This window comes from Callithrix jacchus, chromosome 1 (assembly GCF_049354715.1).
Source record: "Callithrix jacchus isolate 240 chromosome 1, calJac240_pri, whole genome shotgun sequence".
Taxonomy (NCBI): Eukaryota; Metazoa; Chordata; class Mammalia; order Primates; family Cebidae; genus Callithrix; species Callithrix jacchus.
Window position 1 is genome coordinate 153,632,794 of NC_133502.1, and position 19,437 is coordinate 153,652,230.

The 19,437-nt window shown below is 41.6% G+C and overlaps 1 protein-coding gene across 5 annotated transcripts in view; it reads left to right on the forward strand.

The window, feature by feature from the left end:
* The first annotated feature begins 909 nt into the window (after positions 1-909).
* Positions 910-19,437, forward strand: part of SLC44A1 (solute carrier family 44 member 1) — a 189,483-nt gene continuing 170,955 nt past the window's right edge. For all 5 annotated transcript variants that reach the window (XM_017975217.5, XM_035253654.3, XM_078373714.1 and 2 more), the window contains exon 1: positions 910-1,171. In XM_017975217.5, coding sequence (XP_017830706.3) covers positions 1,136-1,171 — 36 coding nt within the window. In that variant the 5' untranslated portion in view covers positions 910-1,135. The remainder of the gene's footprint in view (positions 1,172-19,437) is intronic.

Sequence of the window (19,437 nt, forward strand, 5' to 3'; positions counted from 1 at the left end):
AAGGTACTGACCATGTCTACTCTAACTTGTTACTACTTCCTTGAGTGAGTCTATTGGTTTAGCAGCAGGAACTTGGTAAGTCTCTTTTGTTCGTACCGGTTACTGGAACTTAGCATGTCTTCAGTAAGTATTTTTAATATGAATAAATTAATGTCCACTTATTGTTTTTTGTAGACTATCCTGTATAAGAAAGTTAAGCTTAGATCCAATATGGCTTTGACTGGCGAGCCTGGATAACTTTTTGCCTTTTCCTTATTTCTGGTTCTTTATTACCATTTCAACCTTGGGGTCGTTTCATTAGGTTCTTGGTCCTTTCAAGGCTCAGTTTCCACATCAGCAAAATGGGGACAGTAGCAACAGATGCTTGTTTCTTCCCGTCTTCTATCACCAATTCCTTCTCCAGGAAAGGTTTCTTGTGCTAGCTTTCCTCTGGAGAGAGAGAGAGAGGAAAAACAGCGACGGAGAGGCAAGAGGCCATCAGGATCCTCAGTTGCGCACCCAGCGGGAAGGGTCTGTCCCGCCTGCCTCCGGAGTCTGGAAGCAACCGTGCCCCTCCTCGGCAGCAAGTCGGCCCCGATCTTCAGCTGCCTCAGTCCGCGCTGCCCGCTCGCCTCGAGGTAGAGAGCTGCCTCGGTGCCACCGCTAAATGAGCCCGGCGCCGCGCAGCCTCTGACACGCGCGGAAGGGCCCGGCCTCGTTCTGGCTGCCGCCGCCCTGCAGCCCGCGCGGCGCTGCACTGGGGGCGGGGAGTCTGATGGGAGACGCGCGCGGCGCTGAGGAGGCGGCGGCCCGGGAGAGGGAGCGGGAGAGGGACTGGGCGCGGGAGGCGGGAGGCGGGGGACAGAGGGAGGTGCCGCCGCCGCCGCCGCCCGCCCCTTTCCGCTGGGGAGCAGCTGCAGCAGCAGGAGCAGAGCAGGAGCCGCGCAGCCGCCGCCGCCGCCGGGGGATGTGGCGGGCGCCTGCCCCGAGCCGCGCCGTCCCTTGAGTACTAGCCGCTGCCACCGCCGCCGCCGCTGCCGCCGAGCCGTGCAGGGCCAGGCCGCGCCCTCCCCGGGCGCCCGCCGGCTCGCATGCCGAGGGACTCCGGGGCGTAGCTGCGCGCCCGGCGCCGCCTCCGGGCTCCTTCGGCCCCGCCATGGGCTGCTGCAGCTCCGCCTCCTCCGCCGCGCAGGTGAGGGGCTCCCGCCTCCCGGCCGCCCGCCCGGATGCCTCCCTTGCTCCGCGTCGCGCAGCGGGCGCCCGCCGCCCGTTGCCTCTCGCTGTCCCCAGCCTCCCCTGAGCGCACCGTGCAGTCCAAAGATCCCCACTCCGCCTCTCCCTTCCCCCGGTCCCGCTGATGCCCGCGCGCTGGCTCCGCGGCTGCCGGCTCGCAGGCGCCTCTGTGCGGCCCCCAGTGCGCCCTCAGCGGCCCCTTCCCCACTCGGCCCCCTCCTCCCAGTCACACCTGAGCGGCCAGTCCCGCCCGCCGGCAGGTAGAGGCTGCACTGGCGCCTCCTCTGCCCCAGGTGGCATCCCCTTCCCTGGTCTTCCGGGCCTGCCTCCTCTCTTCCACCTCCGTGTAGTCTCCCCGCCATCCGCCGCCTGTTTTCTGTGCTCCTCGCAGCTGTACTCCCACCAAGGGCTCTTCACCTCTCCCACCGAATTCCAGTTTCTGCTTCATTAGATATTCGGTCCCTTTTCTCTTGCCCGCCGCCCCCCAGTTGGGTTCAGGTGTTTCAGCGGGTCCCGGAGCCCTTCCACGGCCCGCTCTGCAGACCTCGCTGGCTCGCTCGCACCCCATCCCCCCTTGGTGCCGTGACCCGGGCCCCGCGGCCTCCCCGCACTTGGAGGCCCCTGCGGGAGCGCCGGCTCTGGGCTGGGAAGGAGATTGGGCACCTGGTGGGTGACGGGAGCGTTACGGAAACTCCCTCTTTGTTGCCAGTGTAACAGGAGGAAGAGGTTCCGAATTTAGTTTTTCTGTGGGCACTGGCTGAATGTTGTCGCTGAGGGCTGAGATGCAGAGATTTCTCCCAGCTTCTACCCTGCCCCCATCCAAATTTCGCTAACCTCCTTCTCTCGGATCTGAGCCCTTAACCTGGGTGGAAATGTTTAGACAACTGTATGAGGATCAAATGTAATAGAACTTGACTGCTGGCCGCTAATAACTGAGAGGAACTGTTTGTAAATTACCTAATTTAGTGGATTAGTGAGTGTATTTACAAATACGATAAAAAGCAATCAGGAATACTGCATCAAACTGTCTTGTGGTGGTGTATGAAAAATAGGCTTTGACAATGCCTGGGATGTAATCTCACAGTTTCATTAGCGTAGAATTTAACTGTGTCTGTGATTTGTTTGTTTTAGGGGTAGAAAGGGCTCTTGTTTTTAGAAATAAAGGATGGTTGGTTTTTGGTGAAGAAAAATTGGTAGTTTGGGGGGAAAAATCCTGTAGCGATCTAGCATCTGTGATAATGCCAGAAGTGTTTTTGCTGCTGCTAAATGACTATATATAACTCAGTTTTAAATAACCTGCATACTTGTTCTGAAAATCTGAGATCTGCTAGAGAGAAAATGACTAGAATTGCAGACGAATGGGGGACATTTATATTTTATTAGGTATCCATCCTATCATCCTATTCCTCCAGTCCTTCCCCCCCCCAATGTTTGCTTACACCCATTTGCTTTTTTTTTTTTCCTACTAATATTATAGTCAGGATTATTGGTGTAGTTAAACATTATTATTCAGTTATAATAGCAAAGAAAAACTATATGTAGAGGTGTTAGGAAGGAGACACTTGGTATATCAGAGTTTTCATATTAACATATGAAGGTGTAGAATTACAAATAACTTTCAACTGGTTAGGAATTGGGGGGTTCTAGTTGGGTGCTATTCATCTAATATTTATTTAAATATAATTTTCACCAAAAAGGGGTTTTTCAGATTGCCTTTCTTTTTAGAATTGAATTGATTTACATTCTGTTTCAGTGGTGAAATGCCTTTAAGACAGAAAAGTATTGATAGTTTATGGATGGCTTGTTCAGCACATGAACAATTAAATTTGGGAGGGATAGGTGCTGCACTGGAACTCTGCTTTAAAACAGGTAGTGGGTCTTGCATTTGTCTAACTCCACGTCATACTTTTTAGAATGCTATAGTATCATATACGTTTTCTTTTCTTTTACCTCCTCTCAGTGTAGAACATGCACATCATGCACCCAAGGGGTGCATTTTTTTTCCCGTGGATTCCTATAACCAATCAACAGCTAGCTGTCACATGCCTTTAAGTTCAGCTTGAGGGACTTGTAGTGTTCAATGGAGCATTGAGGAGCAGGTTTTGTGCCAAAGAGCTATTTTTTTTTATTTGAGATTTTTGGCATCCTTCTTCATTTATGAAATGTTAATAATCTGCTGGCATTTTAACTCTCCTTTCAGGAGCATCACCAGTTTTAGAACACTGTTGTTCCTATATTGTTTTGAAGCAAAATAGGGTTGCAACTCCACATCTTCTCCAGCCTCTCTTAGGGGGTCTCAAATGTTCAAATATATTTTCTTTTTCTTCTTTCTTCTTCTTCTTGACAGAGTTTTGCTTTTGTTGCCCAGGCTAGAGTGCAATGGCGCGATCTTGGCTCACTGCAACCTCTTCCTCCTGGGTTCAAGCGATTCTCCTGCCTCAGCCTCCCAAGTAGCTGGAATTATAGGCATGCACCACCTCACCTGACTAATTTTGCATTTTTAGTAGAGAAAGGGTTTCACCATGTTGGTCAGGCTGGTTTTGAATTCCTAACCTCAGGTGATCCACCTGCCTCAGCCTCCCAAAGTGCTGTTATTACAGACATGAGCCACTGCATCTGGCCAGGGGTCTCAAATATATTTTCACATAGAATATGTTTGTTTCATCCCTTCTACTGGATTGTGAGCTTCTTGAGCATAGGCACTGTTTTAGTTTTCCTTACCTGTGTATTCACTGCAGTGCCTCACTGCTGTACCTTGTATGTAATAGTTGCTCAGCAGTAGTCACCGGAGGGGATACATACACATATATTTGAACCTCTGGCTGGCAGGTGGCATCAAATGTGAATCTAGACCTGACCCTTCTTCTGTTTGAATTCCATGGGCTGGTTGACTAATTCTACCAAGCCATCCTCTTCTGAACTCAAACCTGGACTGTTTAAGTTAAAATTTACCTGCCTTTCCTATATTCCTTCTTATTCTTTTCGTGGTACCATCAGCTTGCAGAATTGTGCAAAGTTTTCCTTTGCTCCGGATGACTTGCTTAATGTGTGTGTTTGGAGCAGTGGCTATAACATCTTAAAAGAGCTTGTCTGTAAACTCTAATGATAACCTACACAACACATCAAAACAGTGTGCTTTGAGGTAATCTTCAGTTCAGCTTAGCTTTTCTCAGCAGTATCTTTAGCAACTTTAAAACTCTGGCAGGTTTTATCAATGTAAATAAAGTGCATTTTCTTTTTGTGGACAGGATTCACTTTTGAAATATAATTTATTTTCCTTTAGAGTCTCTTGCTGTGTTACAGATTCTCATAAAAGAGTTTGTGGTCTTCCAAACTTTCATCTCTTGTAATCTGTCCTGGTATTATTTTCATTTTCTTGGCAGTGTCTGGGTATCATAATTTTCCATCCAAATAATTACACTGTTTTAGGATTTAGATCAAAGAAAAGTATGACATTCTATACTAGTATTTCATTGCTAGACGAGCAAATTATGGGCAAAATAATTTGTTCAGTATTAGCTATGTACATCTAATAATCTTAAAAGTGTGTAATGAGTCAGGACTCTTGAACTTTTAAAATTATTTTTAAAAAATTAGTGGCCATTACAAGTTATTTACTAGTATTGGTAATTGCTCAGTACAAACCAGCACATGATAGTCTTTGCCTAAAAGCCTTTTGAGGTGAACATAAAAGTAAGATAGTCTTGAGTTTCTTTTTACAGTACTAATCCTCCCTAAGACTCTTACAATTTGTTCCCATCTCCCTATAATTCGTTTGTTCTGTTATAACCTGACATAATTTCTATCCTTGTAATGTTAAACTTCAAAGTTCACTTGTAAATCTTCAGATTGCTCTTTCCCATTGACAAACCAGTTTGAATGAATCTTTTGAAAGATTACTTAGCAAATTGCCATAAGTCTTTGTCCTTAATGGCTAGATCATTATTTCTCACAGCAGTGCTTTAGAGGCAAGGAGATTTTGCAAGTTCTGTGAAGTTCTGTGTCCTTCAGTTCTAACCTTAGAAATTGTGAGAGGGATGGAAGAGAATCTTTCGAGTTGAACAAACTGCCTCTTGTCTGTCTAGCTTTAGGAGACTTTTGTCCACTGTCTCATCCCATGGTCTTCCAATTGAAGGCTGTATAGTAACTGTCTTTTTCTAGCTCTCATATTCTGTTTTGGGAGTAATAAAAACGATCCAAAGTGGTTTACAAATGCTGGTTAATATTTGCATCTGTTAACTGTGCTTTAGCAATTTTAATAATACTATCATCTATAGCAGCTTTGTGGAGTTTGAAGTCAGATGGTAAAAATTAAATTTGAAGAGTGTAGTGGGAATTACCAGCAGAGACTAAGTTGCTCAATTAAATTATGACCTGCAAAGCAAACTTGCTCTAACCGGAACAGAAGTCACGACATGAAGCCTTTTTTTTCTTTCATCTTCTGATACTGTGCTGTTAGCATAGAGGATCCACTCCTCAAAATATGTAAATCAAAGTTAGTGTCCAAATTGGAAAATAATGTAGAAATGGTATTTTATTTTATTTTTTTAAGATGGAGTTTCACTCTCAGCGCCCAGGCTGGAGTGCAGTGGCATAATTTTGGGTCACTGCAACCTCCGCCTCCTGGGTTCAAGTGATTCTCTCACCTCAGCCTCCCAAGTAGTTGGGATTACAGGTGCTCGCCACCACACCCGGCTAATTTTTTTTTTTTTTTTTTTTTTGCATTTTTAATAGAGACGGGTTTTTACTATGTTGGTCAGGCTCATCTCAAACTCCTGACCTCAGGTGATCCACCTGCTTTGGCTCCCAACTGGGATTACAGGCATGACCCATCACGCTGGGCCAAGAAATGGTATTTTTTTTTTGTATAGCTGTTTTCCACAACCATTTTCATGTTTTAATTCCTATAGTAACTCTGAAGTTAATTTTACTTCCATGTTACAGCTAAAGAAATTGAGACTTGGGGATTAGGAAACTTGGCTGAAGACACAGGGATACTAGGTGATAGATTTAAACTTAATCACAGATCTTCTGAATCGGAGTCCTGTGCTTCTCTCTGTTCACATGCATAATTCCCAAACCTTTTTTTTATTTTTCAAATGGAGTCTCGCTCTGTTGCCCAGGCTAGAGTGCAACGGCATAATCTCGGCTCATTGCAACCTCTGCCTCCTGAGCTCAAGTGATTCTCCTGCCTCAGCCTCCAAAGTAACTAGGATTATAGGCATGTGCCACCACGCCTGGCTATTTTTTTTCTTTTCTTTTCTTTCTTTCTTTTTTTTGTATTTTCAATAGAGACAGAGTTTCACTACGTTGACCAGGCTGGTCTCAAACTCCCGGCCTTAAGTGATCTGCCCTCCTTGGCCTCCCAAAGTGTTGGGATTACAGACATGAGCCACTGTGCCCAGCCAATTCCCAAATCTTAAATTGCAGCTTACTTCTTTTTTTGTCACCCAGGCTAGAGTGCAGTGATGTGATCATAGCTCACTGCAGCTTCAATCTCCCAGGCTCAAGTGATCCTCCCACCTCTGCTTTCTGAGTAGCTGGGACTATAGGCATAAGCCTACACCTGGCTATTTTTTTAAATGTTTTAAATTTTTTATAGAGACAGGATCCCACTATGTTGCCTAGGCTGATCTCAAACTCCTGGGCTCAAACAGTCCTCCCACCTTGGCCTCCCAAAGTGCTAGGTTTATAGGTGTGAGCGACTGCACCTGGTCTACTTTTTTATCTTTAAAAAAGGTTTACTTAATAAAATTTTGAATTAAAGAATTTCCAAGTTAAATTTTATGCCACCATTTTGAACTTCCTGCAGTTGCCATCTGGAGAGTAGCATGGTACAGCGAAGCTAGTCCACTTAGAATGCTTCCAGGCTTAAGAAATACTATACCATCAAATACTATTTGATGCGGTAACGGTGCAATCATTTAAAAATGTTGCAGTCCTCGGAAAATTATTTGTTAAAATATATTCTACTCCCAGTAATTGGTTAATAGGTTTTCTGTGCTCCCCTTTCCCCCACTCAGACTGCAAAGAAAGAATGAAATATTTCAATTTTGTAATTTTGCCTCGGATTTTTGGGACTATAGGGGATATAAGAGATAAACCTACTATTGCTTTTCTGTTGATCTAAACTAGAATTTAGGAATATGAAGTAGTCTGAGGTCAGAGAGATAAATTATGAGGTAGCTGGGATTAGAAACCTGCTTAGTCTGTTAATCTCTTATCCTTTCTGTAGTACAGTACTATTAATTCTTAATATCTTAGGCTTTCTCCTCCTTTCAGCCTTGGCTGCATGTTAGAATCACTTGGAGAAATTTACAAAACACTGATGCCTGGGTCCTATTCCCAGAGATTCTTAGGTATTGGTTCAGGACTGCTGGCTGGGCATCAAAAAAAATTTTTTTCTTTTTTATAACTGCTTCTTGCAGAGCAGGGCTAACTCATAGCAGTGCACCCAGAGTAGCCAGCATCAAAAATTTTTAAAGTTCCCCTGGTAACCCTCATGTGTCACCAAGGTTGAAAGCCACTGTTCTTATCCTTTCTGTAGGTAATTTCATCCCTCGTATGGTTGCAGTTATAATCTGTATGCTAACGGTTCTCAAACTAAATTACTGTTCTGGTCTCTGATCCTTATATGCAACTGATTAATTAGCATTTACACTGGAATATTGTACAGGCAACTCAAACTCAGCATATTTAAATCTGACCTCAAAATTGTACCCCTCACCCCCAGCTTTTTCAGTACTTTATCTCTGGTTCACTGAATGATACCAGTGTCCTGGTTGTGGAAACTGGAGACTTGAGTCCTTTAGAGAGAGACCTGTCTTTCTTTCACTCTTCTATATCTAGTCACCACATCTTGCCTCTTTGACCTTCTCAATGTCACTGCCAGCACTCTGGTTCAAGCCTTTATCATCTCCAGCTCAGTACCTTGGTTACAGATCTCTTCGTAACTGTTTATGCTCCCTTCTGATATTTCTTCATATTACAATCTTCGTGATCTTTGAAAAATCCCAAGCCAGTTGTGTTCCTCTCTGACTTAAAACTCTTTAATGGTTTCCTATTGCTCTTAGGACAAAGACCAGAACCCCTAACCCTGGACAAGAAGACCCTGTGTGGCTGTTCTCCACCTGTCTATAGGTTCATCTTGTGCTTGCTTATCTTTGCACATTGCACTCCAGCCTCACAGATTCTTCAGTTGGTGGTATTCCTTCTTCTTTGAGGGCTTTTATGTGGTTCACTCGTCTAGAAGTCTCTTTACTTTTCTCCTTGGCTTTTGGCTGGTTGCTTTAAGTTTCAGCCTAAAAGTCACTTCCTTGGAAAAGCCTTTTTTGATCCCTTCAAACTAGGGCATGTCTCCTCATTAAACTCTCATGGTCTTAGTGTTTTCCCTGTGAGCACTTAAAGCAGTAAGTGCATAATTTTACAGTTAATATTAATGTCTAGACTAGGAGTTGGCAAACTACAGCCCATGGACCAAATCTGACCTGCTACCTGTTTTTGTATGGCTTGCAAGCTAAGAATGGTATTTACATTTTTAAGTGGTTGAAACAAATCAAAAGAATATTATTTCATGAGAAATTTATTTCACAAGTTATGAAATTTTAATTTCAGTGTTCACAAGGTTTTATTGGGACACAGTCATACTAATTCATTTACTTGCCTGTAGCTGCTTTCATGGCAGAGCTGAGTGGTTGTGACAAAGGCCTTATGACCTGCAAGCATAAATATTTACTCTGTGGCCCTTTACAGAAAATGTTTGCTGACCCTTGCTCTAGGCTGAGTTGATGAAAAGAGGGGTCATGTTTGCTTTGTTTATTGCTATCTTGGTGGTTAGCCGGTACCATACATGCTAGGTACTCATGAAATACTTGGATGAATTAACAAATACTCTCTTTCCCTCCATGGATAGAAGTGATTGAACTCTTACCTTAGAATTCTGGGATTTAAAAATTCAATATAAAATTTAAAAAAAGATTCTTCTTTAGAAGATTCTTAACAGAATTTTCAACAGCTCTCTGCAGCAGCTTGTCTGTTGAAGGTATACATGTCATATACAAAGCAAGTATAAAGGTATAAGTTACTGGGTCAAGGTAGATGAGAAAAGGCTAGTGCACTCCAGTAATGGGCCAGTCAGATTTACAGTGCTTATGTTTTTATAGCAAGCACAAATGGATGAGACTTTATGGCAAGCATTGTAAAGAAAACGTGTTTGAGCTGGTGAAAAATTTAAGTCATTAAAGAGTTGGACATTGTTATCTCTGCTGTGGGAATTCACTCTGTGAAAATGGTTAAAGTTTTTGACACAGTAATATTTTTTCCCTTTTGGTACTTTTTGTTTTCTCATTTATTTGGAATATAGTATAGCGTAATGTCCCAATTTTGAATTTTTGCATTGTATCAAATTTAGTAATCTTTTTGGTAATTTAAAAAATGGATTTACATTTTTCAGTATGTTTTATTATACTCAATAGAGGGGTGCCAGTTTTTTTTCCCTCTGGGGGACGCTTTTGTAATTGTATAATATGATAATATTGTATAATAGGATTCATTTAACAAACATTTGGTTGATAGAAACCACTGGAATTTATTTGTGTTTGTGTGTGTGAAAATATTAATTATTCCTTTTAGTTGCTCTCTATAATATCCCACAACCAGATATTTAGACTTTTATTTAGTAGGGAAACCCTTAAAAGCAATTTTTATTCTAATTTCTAAAGTTGCCAGAAGTGCTGAAAATTCTTAAACAGAAGTGTTTGACTTCGGATATGTTTATATTATGTAAAGTAAAAAAACCAGCAAGATGATGGAAAAATTAAAAACAGATGATTGCTTCAAGATATTTAAGTATCAGGGAAGGTATTAAAGTTTGTGGGGTTTTTTGTAGGTTTGTGATAATATAATGATGATTATGATCTCAGAACCTTTTTCATTATGAACCACTTATGAAGTTACAGCTATAAGAAATTAGAAAGGCCGGGTTCGGTGACTCACACATATAATCCCAACACTTTAAGAGGCTGAGGCAGGAGGATTACTTGAAGCCAGGAGTTCTAACCCATCTTTACAAAAAATAAAAAAAGAATTAGCCAGGTGTGGTGGTGTGTGCTTTTGGTCTCAGCTACTTGGAAGGCTGAGGTGAGAGGAAGATCTCCTGAGCCGAGGAGGTTGAGGCTGCAGTGAGCTATGATTGTGGCTGCACTCCAGCCTGGGTGGCAGAGCAAGACCCTGTCTTAAACAAAAAACAAAAACTTAAATCCAAATAGCTAAAACATTCAGGAAAATTGGTTATCTCCTATAAGTCAAGGGGTAGGATAGCTTCCAGTTTGGTTAGTTCAGTGGCTTGATGATATCAGCGAGGACTTAAGTTCTCTCCTTGGTTTTTTTTTGTCATTTTAACGAAGGTAGCTTTTTCTTAATTAGCTCCCCTGAAGATCCCACGATGGCTATGGGTCTTCTTACCATCTTTTGCTGAGCTGACAGTCTCCAGTGGGTTTCTTGTCATGGGAATTAGAGAGGGCTGCACATTCATGCCTAAACAAGCTTTAGCAAGAAGAAGGCAAAGGACTCTGCAATTGGTTTAGACTAATCAGGACTTCCCTCTGAGTTAAGTGAGGGGCAGAGCAACACCGGAACAAAAGGAGGACTTTGCTAGCAAGGTAGTGGCAGGGAGCAGGAGCAGGCATGGTGGCTGGGTAGGTAGCTATTTCTGTCTGCTGTGGTTTTGCCATTTTCTTCTGTCTTTAAATCAGACTTCTGTAGTATTTCCTAACATTTTACTTATAGCTCCATTAGGAGCTTCACAGTTCATAGTTGAAAGTCACACAGTTATCTTCTTATTGTCCTAGTGATGCTGCTCTAGCCATCATTGAAACCCCTGTCTTTCTCCTTTGCCCACCCCCACTGCATCTTTCCCATTCTGAGCTAAAGTCAGTTTCAGATAACAAGAGCATTTGAGGTTGGAATAATGGTTAAGTAGTGAGTTAGTATTCCTGCAAGCCATAGCCCCTCCAGAGCACCTTGAGGGTTAGTATATCCTCTTCTCTCTCTAGCTCACAATCTCCTTTTCTACCTCTTTTGAAGTCTCACTTCTGTCTGTGTTTATCTCTGTTTCAAAACTGAGTATCAACAAATTGATAGTTTTCATTTTCCTTATTTTTCTTTCTATCTCCAGCTAACACACTTAAGGAGTTATAATACTGAGTAGAATATACCTCAGAGGGAAAAAGAGAGTGCCTCTGTTTTCTTTCTTTTTTAACCTGTTTAATTACAGGTGTTTTTTTTTTTTAAAGTAAACAAGAATTAAACTGAAAAGTCCGATTATTTAGAATACCTCTAATATAAAGAGTTCTCACAGTATATAGAATGCATCCTTGCAATAAATAATTTACAGAAGGAAGCTAATTTATAAATATGTTTAATCTTGTTAAATTAAAGCATAGAGGCATCCTTTTACATCTGTAACTTTTGTAGTAGTTAACAAAATCGTATTAACTGCCCAATTTGTTTTGACTCAAATATACTTTATTGGTTTGCTGAATAAATTGGAATGACCCTCTTGAGGTACATTAAAAGCCATAAAAAAGTTGACATTCTTTATTTGGTAATTCAAAAGTAATGTTATATATAAGAATCTTTCTATTGTAGCATTATTTATAATAGCAAAAAGAGTTTAATTTAAAACTATATATTTGCTATAGAACATTCTTCTCTTTTCTTAATCAAATTCATTTGAATTTAGTCTATTATAGTTCCTCATCCCCAACTAAATGATCTTCCCTTAGTCATTGAGTGGCCTTTTGCCTTAATAGTCCTTTCACTATTTCTTCTCTAAAGGGCTATTAGAATCCAGAGGATTGAGCACCATTGTGTACTGGCAGCAGGGTGGGCTCTATAGCCAGACTATATGGATTTGAATCCCACCTTGTCACCAGCTGGGTTATTTGGGCTACAGTTTTTTTTTTTTTTTTTTTTTTTTTTTTTGAGGTGGAGTTTTATTCTGTCGCTCAGTCTGGAGTGCAGTGGTGTGATCTCGGCTCACTGCAACTTCTGCTTCTTGGGTTCAAGCTATTCTTCTGCCTCAGCCTCCCAAGTAGCTGGGACTAGAGGCATGCGCCACGATGCCTGGCTAATTTTGTATTTTTAGTAGAGATGGGGTTTCACCATGTTGGTCAGGCTGGTCTTGAACTCCTGACCTCGTGATCTGCCCTCTTCGGCCTCCCAAAGTGCTGGGATTACAGATGTGAGCCACTATTTCAGCTACATTCTTTAACCTTTGGTGCCTTTCACCAGCTGTAAAATATAAACAATAATAAAACTTGCTTCAGAAGTTTGTAGCAAACTGTACTACTCATGAATGCATCTCAGAAATTGCAATTTTAATGTAAACCAAATCCCTCTGATGTTCTAATAACCATTAATCCTTCCCTTGAACAATTTTTTGCATTTGAGTTTTGGAAAGGTACCCTGACTTCCAAAAATTCACGTTTTTTTTTTTTTTTTTTTTTTTTTTTGAGACAGGGTCTTGCTCTATCACCCTTGCTGGAGTATGGTGGTAGATCTCGGCTCACTGCAATGTCTACCATCTATACTCAAGCAATCCTCCCACCTCAGCCTCCCGAGTAGCTGGGACCACAGGCAGGTACCACCATGCCAGCTAATTTTTGTACTTTTTGTAGAGATGAGGTTTTGCCATGTCACCCAGGCAGATCTCAAACTCCTGAGCTCAAGCGATCTGCCCACCTTGGCCTATCAAAGTGCTGGGATTACAGGCATGAGCCACCACACCTGACCTGGTTTATATTCTTGTGGTAATTATATTGTGAGACAGAGTATCATTTAAGAGTTAGATCCAGCTGCATACAACAGAAAAAGTAACTAGATACACCAGATAAAAATTTCTTAGCCAAAGTAAGTGCAGAAGTAGTGGTTTCAGGGCTGATATGACACTCCTTGTTCCTCAAAGACCCACTCTCCTTTTGGTTGGTTCCATTATATAAGCATATGGCTTTCACTCTTAAGATTACAAAATGGCTGGAAACTTTTTTTTTTTTGAGACAGGGCAACTCTCTCTGTTGCCCAGGCTGGAGTGCAGTGGTGGGATCTCAGCTCACTGCAGCCTCAATCTCCCGGGCTCAAGTGATCCTCCTGCCTCAGCTGGGACTACAGCCATGCACTACCATGCCCAGCTAATTTTTGTATATTGTATTTATTTGTTTTATTGTTTTTTTTGAGGCAGAGTTTCATTCTTGTTCCCCAAGCTGGAGTACAATGGCATGATCTCAGCTTACTGCAACCTCTGTCTCCCAGGTTCAAGCAATTCTTCTGCCTCAGCCTCCCTGAGTAGCTGGGATTACAGGTTCCCATCACCATGCCTGGCTGATTTAGTGTTTTTAGTAGAGATGGGGTTTCACCATGTTGGTGAGGCTGGTCTCAAACTCCCGACCTCAGGTGATCTGCCCTCCTCAGCCTCCCAAAGTGCTGGGATTTCAGGCTTGAGTCGCTGCTCCTGGCCTGTATTTTTTGTACAGATGAGGTCTCCCTGTGTTGCCCAAACTCCTGGGCTCAAGGGATATGCCTGCCTTGGCCTCCCAAAGTGCTGGAATTAAAGGCATGAGCTACCGCACCTGGCCCCCAAATTGTAAACTGTGTCTGGAAATGAGTGCCAAGAGGGAAACAAACAGAAATAATGAGAGGCTAAATTGGGTGGTGAGGAGTTCAGGGGACTGGGAAACTAGAAGTAAGGAATAGTTGGGGAGTGGGCTTCCTGAAAATGATTTTCCAACAAAAGATCTGGTCTGGAAGAATGGGGTTGAGAAAGAGTGAAAGGCAGACAGATTTTAGTATAAAGCAGGGAGAGGAGAGGGCATTCCAGTGGAAAGTAACAGCTTGATCAAAGGCAAGGAAGCAGACAACTTACTGCATGTCAGTGTGGAAAGGAGACCTGACCAGAGTAGAGTGAAAGGATGAAGAGATGTTACCTGTAGGGAAGGCATTAATATTTGAAGGGGAGGAAAGTGGGCAGCGATTTATATATATACAAATTTATGTATATGTGTGGCCCGGCACTGCCAGGGTTCAGTGACTCACACCTGTAATCCCTGCATTTTGGGAGGCTGAGGTGAGCAGATCACCTGAGGTTGGGAGTTTGAGACCAGTCTGACCAACACTGGAGAAACTCCATCTCTACTAAAAATACAAAATTAGCTGAGTGTGGTGGTGCATGCCTATAAGCTCAGCTACTTGGGAGGCTGAGGCAGGAGAACTGCTTAAACCCACTGGTAGAGGTTGCGGTGAGCCAAGATCGCACCATTGGACTCCAGTATGGGCAACGAGAACAAAACTCCTATCTTTAAAAAAAAAAAAATCAATGTACCTCTAACTGTAGAGGCCAGCGTACAACAGTTTGGAGCTGAGTCTGAAAATCGTCGTTATAAACTTCAGACTTTAAGTAAGGACCAATGGCTACTGTGCATTTCCTCCAAAGCCCTTCTTCTGTATTTTCATCTAAGAACTAAGTGTGAACAAGTCTATCATGACAGCAAGTTTGCTACTTGTGAATATAATTGTGTTCTTTCCCTATAATTTGCCAATTTCTGAGAATACAGTTTTAAATAAGAAATGGCTATTTATATGTTTAGTCAGTCTTTGGCGATAGATGGCCTCTGAAAGGGTTAATCTAATTGATACTCGAGTTGTTAATATTGAGTCTTCATCAACAAGGCTCTGGAGAGCAGTAAGACAGGAAAGGGTGAAGAAAATGGCCTCAGTGAAGTTGACTCTGGAGCACAAATGATTAGTGTGCACATTAAGATCAAATTACGAAGGCAGAGATTCCTACTATCAGAGCAAGAGCTGGAATTTTTAAAACAATAAACTTCACTTTGAACTCAGCATATTCAAGAGAGTTTTATTCCTTGCTCACTAAACCTCAAAGGTTTTCCAAATCTATTTTGCATGTGGTTTTGTATTTTCATGACAATTCTGAAGCCACAAGTGTTGGAAGACAATTCTAAAGATATCAAGTTTTAAATATACTTTGATATATTTTGAAACTAGCTGTACTTTTCATCAAGAAAAACATTTTTGAATGTACACTGCTGATAGAAGCAGATTTCAGTTATGAAAGTTTGGAAATCATACTTTAATAAGGCACTTCATTTTAAAACGGAAAGCAGTTCTAGTTTGGTGCTAGTTTTAAAAGTTTATAGTTTAATGTTATTTGAGAGAGTAAACCAAGACCAAATGGAAACACTTATAAATCTTGAGGTTGCAACAAGCAAGTTGAGCTGGGAGCCTTGTGGGTGAGGAAGGATCTGCTACTTAAATCAGGCTCTAAGACATGATGATAGGTAGATGGTGCTCTACACGCCATCCCTTTTAAAGATCCAAATGTTTCTTATATAAGAATATTTTAATTAGGATTTCTCCCAAGTATGTGCTTCCAAAGCATTAGGGCTACATGGTGTTCTGCCAGAAAACAGTTGTGAGGTCAGAAAAGTTTGAGAGGCTCTTTTGCTCCCTTCATAACACCCCCAGTCCCCCCTTTCCCCCTCCCATTTGAAGAATAATAATGCATATTAATATATTTAGGATCGTTGCCCTGCCTCCTAGGAAACCAATTTAACTTTGCTTAACTGGCCTTTATTGGACTTACCTGACCTTTGAAATTTTTTCATTACATCTTGAACTGTTCTCCTGCAGAGCATACTTTGGGTAACACTGCTTGAAATATTGGCTCTCAATTTCATTTTCCTAAATGACAACACAAGTGATTACAGTGAAACCAGAAGCAACAAGAGGGCTGTTGGATCAGATGACTCTTAACTAAGAATCTCAGATCTGAAGCTGAGTTTGAGTGCATCACAAACTTCATGTTCTTCTATAAAATATTGGCAGATGTAGATAAATTTCAGGTCACTCAACTATATTATAACTTAAAATCCTTTCATGTGAATCATTGTTTCTCAGATTAGTGATTTGAGATCTCCAGGGGATATTAGGTAGGGTAAATGATTGACAAAAGGATCCTTCAAGTTTGCAACTTAATAATATGAACTCTTATGGGGTCAGCTGGGCCAACAGCAAGAAGCAGAGCTGCCATCTGCACTGGAAGATTTTCTCCTTCAAGTCTGCTGTAGCAGAGGGGCAGTTACAGTTATCACTTAAACTCCAAATGGCCATCCAGAGATGGAATGATACCTTTTGTTGGAGAAAGAAGTGAGGACAGGGATGATGTTATATGGGCCAAGCAAATAATAGATCCTCAATAAATGTGTATTGAATACATTCAGATATTAAACATTTAGTTTGTGGTGCTGATACTTGTCAAGATTATGGTTAAAACAAATATAACTTGTCAATGGAGAGAATTGGAAATAAACCTGAAAATTAAAACTAGCTGCCATTCAAAATATTTAATTCTGGTGGGCTTTTGAACCCTACCTTGCTAGCATGTATTGCTACGTTATAATGAAGTCTTGGCGAACACATTAATATTAACCAATCAGGAAAAAAGACACATCATAAGCTAGAACCCTCTAGACCTCATCAAAACATCAGTAAGATGGTAATCAGCACTGGCCAATAGATTTATTATATAAGAATGAGGGCCTCTTTTCCCTTCTGCCACACCTGCTTCCCCCGTTCCCCCCACAACACACCGTTTGTTTCTGGCCCATTTTCTCAGTACCTGCCTGGGAGTAGAGTGGATAGAGCTCCAATCCTGAGTATTTTGTTCAGAGTGGGACCAGGAGGGTGACAAGCAGCACTACAAGAAGGACCTCTGCTTCTGCCCAGTGCAGCAATGAGGAAACTCAGAGCAGAGGGAAGATACTGAAAAGTAAAAGTAAAAGAACCAAGAATATCGGTAGAATAAAAAGAGAATTCCAAGTTGGCTGCATGCTTTGGTTCTGTTCAATGTTTATGGGCTGGTATGCTGCTCAGGCTGCTAAATACTGGGCTCAACAAAGAATGAGACTTTTCCCTCTGTAAGTGTGCAGTTTGTTAAGGGAGATGCTACAGAGGCATGTAGCTTTGTCAATGTGCCAGAGCACAGCTGAATCTATGTTTCCTTTTTTTTTTTGAGAGGGAGTCTCACCTTGTCACCCAGGCTGGAGTGCAATGGCACTATCTTGGCTCATTGTAACCTCTCCCTCCCAAGTTCAAACAATTCTCCTATTGCAGCTTCCCAAATAGGTGGGACTACAGGTGCCTGCCACCATGCCTAGCTAATTTTTTTTAAAGTTATTTATTTATTTTTTTTTTTGAGACGGAGTTTCGCTCTTGTTACCCAGGCTGGAGTGCAATGGCGCAATCTCGGCTCACCGCAACCTCCGCCTCCTGGGTTCAGGCAATTCTCTTGCCTCAGCCTCCCGAGTAGCTGGGATTACAGGCACGCACCACCGTGCCCAGCTAATTTTTTGTATTTTTAGTAGAGACGGGGTTTCACCATGTTGACCAGGATGGTCCCAATCTGCTGACCTCGTGATCCACCCGCCTCGGCCTCCCAAAGTGCTGGGATTACAGGCTTGAGCCACTTTTAAGTTATTTTTAGTAGAGATGGGGGTTTCACCATGTTGATCAGGCTGATCTCAAACTCCTGACCTCAGGTTATCCACCCACCTCGGCCTCCCAAAGTGTTGGGATTACAGGCGTGAGCTGTAAGGAAACACCGTTCCTGGCCCTGTGTTTCTTATATAGCTATACATTAGTATAGTTTACAAGATGTAAAGCACTGATAATTTCTTGCTGGATTTTAAACTAATTTTCAGAACGAAAACCTAGAAATACTAAAGTGCCCTAAAGAAACAGGTTATTTTTGAAGTTTGGTTTGTGTTTATGCACTGGTAAGGATGAAGTTCAGTAAACTTTAGGATAAAGTTACTGTGTTTGTAGGCATGACAGAGTTTTATGTACAGAGTGGAAAAAAATATTGTCCTTGAGTAGAAAATAAAGATTCAGATGCCTGTATGCAAGTCACAGTGACTTTTGAGGCAGTCCCATAGAAAAGATTGTACCTATAATATGTGTAATATTTTAATTTTCATGTTGAAATGACCAGCTTTTAAGCTAATACATATGTTTTGTTTTTTGATAGAGCAAGATTCTAGAAACTTTAGAGTAGAACACGTCAAAAGTATTCTTCTGTTGTTGTTGACTAACCTGTGGTGGCTCTTTTGTTGTTGTTATGTCTTTATGACCTAGCCATTTACCTCTGCCCTATTCCCCTGCCAGGAAACCCAAGTGCTCTTGCCATAGTCCCAAAGTCTCATACCTAACTGGGTACAGTGACCTGTTTAGTGTTCTATGGCCACTGAACTATAGGATCCAGAATGGATTCAGGGACATCCAACTTTTCAATTTGTTTCCTACCACATCAGACCACCTTCTCATTTATCTTCCAGCTTTCTCCCATTCAGACATACATTTTCTCTTTATGTTCTTTAAGTTTTTATATCTCATTTGCTTCCAAAAATGTTTTAGGTAATTTTTAATCAAATGTAAATATATTTAAGACTTTTGAAATGAAAAACCAAAAGCTGAAAGGAGGTGGAGGTGGGAAAGCACAAATGTACTGAAAGGAAAAAGCAGCACAAATGTACTGAGTGCATGAGCTGCTTCACCTACCAGTGTTTCTAGTCCTATTTTAGAATGCTACTGATTCAAAAGGAAATTATCACATGAAATCCTTTACAGAATTGCACAACTTCAGGGACTTAAGAGGTCTACCAAGGTAGCCATGAATTTTATATCACATCCTCTACATGGATTTTGTTCAGCCTCTGTTTAAACACTTCCAGCAACAGATAACTTGCTGCTTCCTGGGACATTTGTTCTACATTCAGGCAGTTACTAGAAATATCTTTTTGCACTACCAAGCTCTGTGTCCATGTAACGTTATTGTTCTGATTCTGCACCCTTTAGCCAAACAGAATAAAAAACTGAAATTGGCCTTTAATGTGTGCCAAGGTGTGTGTATGTGTGTGTTTTAAAGTTTAACACCTTTAGTTTTTACAACCATTTATAAATGTCAGACTTTCAGAATCTTTACTGTTCTGGACCCTTTCCTTATTTTTCTTTTATGCTTTCATTATCAAATCTATTTAATTTTTATTTTTATCTGTTACACATGTATGTTTTGGTTTCTTTTGTTTTTGTTTTGAGATAGAGTTTTTTTCTTGTTGTCCAGGCTGGAGTGCAATGGAGCGATTTTGGCTCATTGCA